This window comes from Corvus brachyrhynchos, unplaced genomic scaffold (genome assembly GCF_000691975.1).
Source record: "Corvus brachyrhynchos isolate BGI_N302 unplaced genomic scaffold, ASM69197v1 scaffold279, whole genome shotgun sequence".
Classification (NCBI taxonomy): domain Eukaryota; kingdom Metazoa; phylum Chordata; class Aves; order Passeriformes; family Corvidae; genus Corvus; species Corvus brachyrhynchos.
In genome coordinates, this window is record NW_008246060.1 from 3,020,307 (window position 1) to 3,023,778 (window position 3,472).

The 3,472-nt window shown below is 46.2% G+C and overlaps 2 protein-coding genes across 6 annotated transcripts in view; one reads left to right on the forward strand and one right to left on the reverse strand.

Moving 5' to 3' along the window:
* The window catches only part of ZNF365 (zinc finger protein 365), a gene marked incomplete at its 5' end in the record, with an annotated part of 15,274 nt that extends 11,807 nt beyond the window's left edge, over window positions 1–3,467 (reverse strand). The window contains one exon of the mRNA XM_017746185.1: window positions 3,043–3,467. Within this exon, the coding sequence (XP_017601674.1) occupies window positions 3,043–3,467 (425 nt within the window). The remainder of the gene's footprint in view (window positions 1–3,042) is intronic.
* Window positions 3,148–3,472, forward strand: part of RTKN2 (rhotekin 2) — a 53,618-nt gene continuing 53,293 nt past the window's right edge. For all 5 annotated transcript variants that reach the window (XM_017746196.1, XM_017746197.1, XM_017746198.1 and 2 more), the window contains exon 1: window positions 3,148–3,234. The gene's annotated coding sequence lies outside the window, so the exon portion shown is untranslated. The remainder of the gene's footprint in view (window positions 3,235–3,472) is intronic.

Genomic DNA, 3,472 nt, shown 5'->3' on the forward strand with positions numbered 1-3,472 from the left:
TTCTTTTTTCTCCTGCTAAGAGGAAAAGATTTTCAGCTACACTAGCTCAGTACCAATGCTAATTTTAGGAAAAGTTATCCATATTCACAAGATTGCTTATGGAAAAAAAATCCAAAGAAACTGATGAAAGCATTTATTTCTGAAGGTCAGCAAGTATCAAAGCAGTCCCTAAGGGATGCCTTTGACTTTCTGCAATCTGCAGTGAGAACTGTTTCTGCAATTTCCATTAAGCAGTCTTGTTTGGCTTTCTAATCATCTGGACTTCTTCCAGAAATCAAAGCCAAAGTTGAGATCCTCCTTTTTTGAAGGACAATGTCTTTTTAGCACACCAAGTAAGTTTTGAACACACAAAGGATTGACTATATATGCAGGTCTCAGAGTTTACCAACGGCCCATGAGAAAGCCAGGCAAGTGTCACTGTTGTTACCAAAGTCATGAATATCCTTTCTTCTCTCCTCTACTACTGCACACCACCCAGTGCCTCCCTGCTGCTGGAGCAAAGCTAAGTGTCCCAGGCATTTTTAGAGAATCAAATCTGAAAAGCTGCTCTAGAACTATCAGCCCTGTTCTTACAAAGCATTGTTCTATACATACCTTTGTTCTCAATTTGCTACTTATACAATGATCTTTCAATTGGAAAGCCAAACAGTGCATTTTTCTGTGGCACTATCCCTTGTTATCCCCCAAGATGGGAAATGCAGGAACTATCTGAACGAGAGAAAACCCAACACATTTCCAGTTTTTCCTAAGTGAATTCAACCTATTCCTACACCCTGCCTACCCTCCCAGTGCCCTCAGAGTAACTTCAGAGGCAATGCTGTGGGGCTGGGCACAGACACAGCTCTGATAATTCTTCCATCCTACCCACTAGCATGCATTATGCACGTGTACCTTTAGAAAATAACACACTACTGTGTAAGAGCTGTTCACTCATTCCTCTGGCTGCTCTTGCTTCCAAGTCTTTTTGTTGAAAGTGGAAGCAAAACCCTAAGGAGCAATACCCTGTACTCTGTGAAGTCTCTTGTGCAGCTGCCTCTTTTGGTTAGTGTTTCTTACTAGCCAAGAACCTTCAGCCTTCCCTGTAACACCAACTTAGGAGCTACCTCATCATTTGTTTATGCATTCACCCTCCTCCTTTCAAGACTAGAATTCTAACAGCAATCATCTGAGCTCCTGCCCCTTTCCCGAGCCTGGCAATGTCCTAGTGTGAAAGACAATGTTTTCCCACTTCTCATTCTGTATTCAGTCTTTTCTGGCCTCAGAACACCAACCAGCCTGACAGCACTGCTGGGTAAGCAGTCTGCCAAAGAGCAAGTGGTCTCCTCTTGTTCCTTTTCCTAATACAGTTAAAAGTCACAGCTTTTTATTTTTCTTTTGAAACATCAGTGTCCTTTGCCATCCTCCTATCTCATACCCATTCTTTCACTCAGATTACTCAATTGCCCCCTTCTTTTCCCGCAAGCTCTTTTCTCCTTCTGCAGCACTGCAGAACTTCGGGATTGTTCCACTGAATGGTTTCTTTCTCCTGACAGTCATGTTTTTCCTTTTGGGATCCTAGCCTTGATTTTTAAAAACACATTCTGCCTTTAGTTTGGGGTAAGATTCATGCCACTTAACTTTAGATACCTGAAATTCTGCATCTAGCCTACGACAGCTGCTTACCTGAGGTCTCCTGGTAGTCTGCAAAAGGAAGAAGGACCTTCACAGAGCAATCCCTCCCCCTCTAAGATACTTTTCTAGAAGAAATAGTGTGACTCACACTATGAAAGAGCCCAGGAGGGCAGTCTGGCTAGATGGGTATATCAAAACTGCTTGAAACTGTATGTTATCTTCATGGCTTCCCTCCAGCATACTTTCAAATCTGCCTCAGTTACACTATTATTTTCAGCTTCACCTTGAGTCCTTCAATCTTCTCTTCCCTGAGGATCACCTGATACTTTAAAAGTCAGAGGTTCTGTTGAGTATCCCTTCAAGGAAGATACACATCTCAGAGGCTCAAATCCCACCACCTTTATGTATCCCCTCTTCTGGGAAATCTATAGCACTGCTTCAAGATAGATGGCTCCTACTGATGTGGGAGCCGTTATCATCTTTTCTTTCTTGTCCTTAGACTACAGGAAGGAATGATGAAAGCCCTCCAAACTTCCTACACTGGACTCCTACACCACCTTCCTTATTTCTTGTAAGATCAGTGTCATGGCAACTAGCACTTCTCATCTTCCCTTTGTAAGCCGATGAATTGGTTTAGAGGCATGCCATTACCAAGGCTCTTTATTTCCATTTCTCTAAAATAAGTTGTGTTGCTCTGAAAAGCCTGAAAGGTTTCAGTAAGTGCTGAATAAACCAAGTAGTTCATGTATAAATTATATATCAGCTATCACTACATTTTTAATGGATGCAGCATGAACGTATTTTTAGATGGCTTAGGTTAGTCAGAGCTCTGGCATCTGCATCCCAATCCCATATAAGGGGTTCCTGTTTCAGATTTCTGTGTCCATCTAAAACACTAGACAGGAACTACTACATGGCCTTTTCAACACTGTCTCCAGTAAAGCTTTGCTGATGCACAGGAGACTATCGCACTTCACAGGCAGCCTGCTGACCACGGTGGGATGGCGTAAGGGAAAAGGTGCTATTCGGTATTCTCGCATACTTCATCCAGACTTACCCACCCTATCTTCTTAAAAAGACAACGCATTAGAGGTGTCGGTGTAAATCAGATTACATGCTGATGAGAGCTTCTACTTGTCCCTACCCCCATGAAACCAGTGGCAAAACACAGTCATTAGAATCCTGCCCTGTTAGTTACTTGGGAGTCAAGTGTGAAAGCCACCTGCTCAGGGAGCTGTCCACTGCCTTGCAGGGGACATGGTCACATGGGCTACAACTCTAGAAATACAGCGATCTGAAGCTGGTGAGGTCCAGGACCTTTCATAATCAGCAAGCAACTGAGCCATTCCCTCTCTTCTCTCCCAAAGGCTGTCACTCGCGCAGGAGCTGGCCAGCCCTCGCCAAGCCATCGGCTCTCGCCTCCCCACTTACTCCTCTTTCCGGTGAAGCTCCTCCTCGGACTCGCTGAGCCGCTGCTTCAAAGCTGCGATCATCTCCACCGCCACATCCACCTGCCTGCTCAGGGCCCGCTCTCGCCGCTGCACCTCCTGCTTCTTCTGGGACAGCTGCACGAACGCTGCCCGCACCTCCAGCAGCTCCGCCGTCTTCTGGGACAGCTCTTTGGTAAGCTTGTCGATCCGCTTCTCGATCGTTTTGTCCACGGCCTCTACCATCCTGTTAAACTTTTCTCTGACGTGTGCCTCGAAGGAGGCTTTGGAGTCAGTGGCCGGGAGGCCGGGTTTGGAAACCTCGCTGGGAGACTCAGCCGACACATAGTTGGCCAGGTAGGAGCCGGGCCGCTCCGCTGCCAGCTCCCGCGGCTGCCCGCCTTTCCCGCCCCCCCAGGACGCACCCCCCCAGA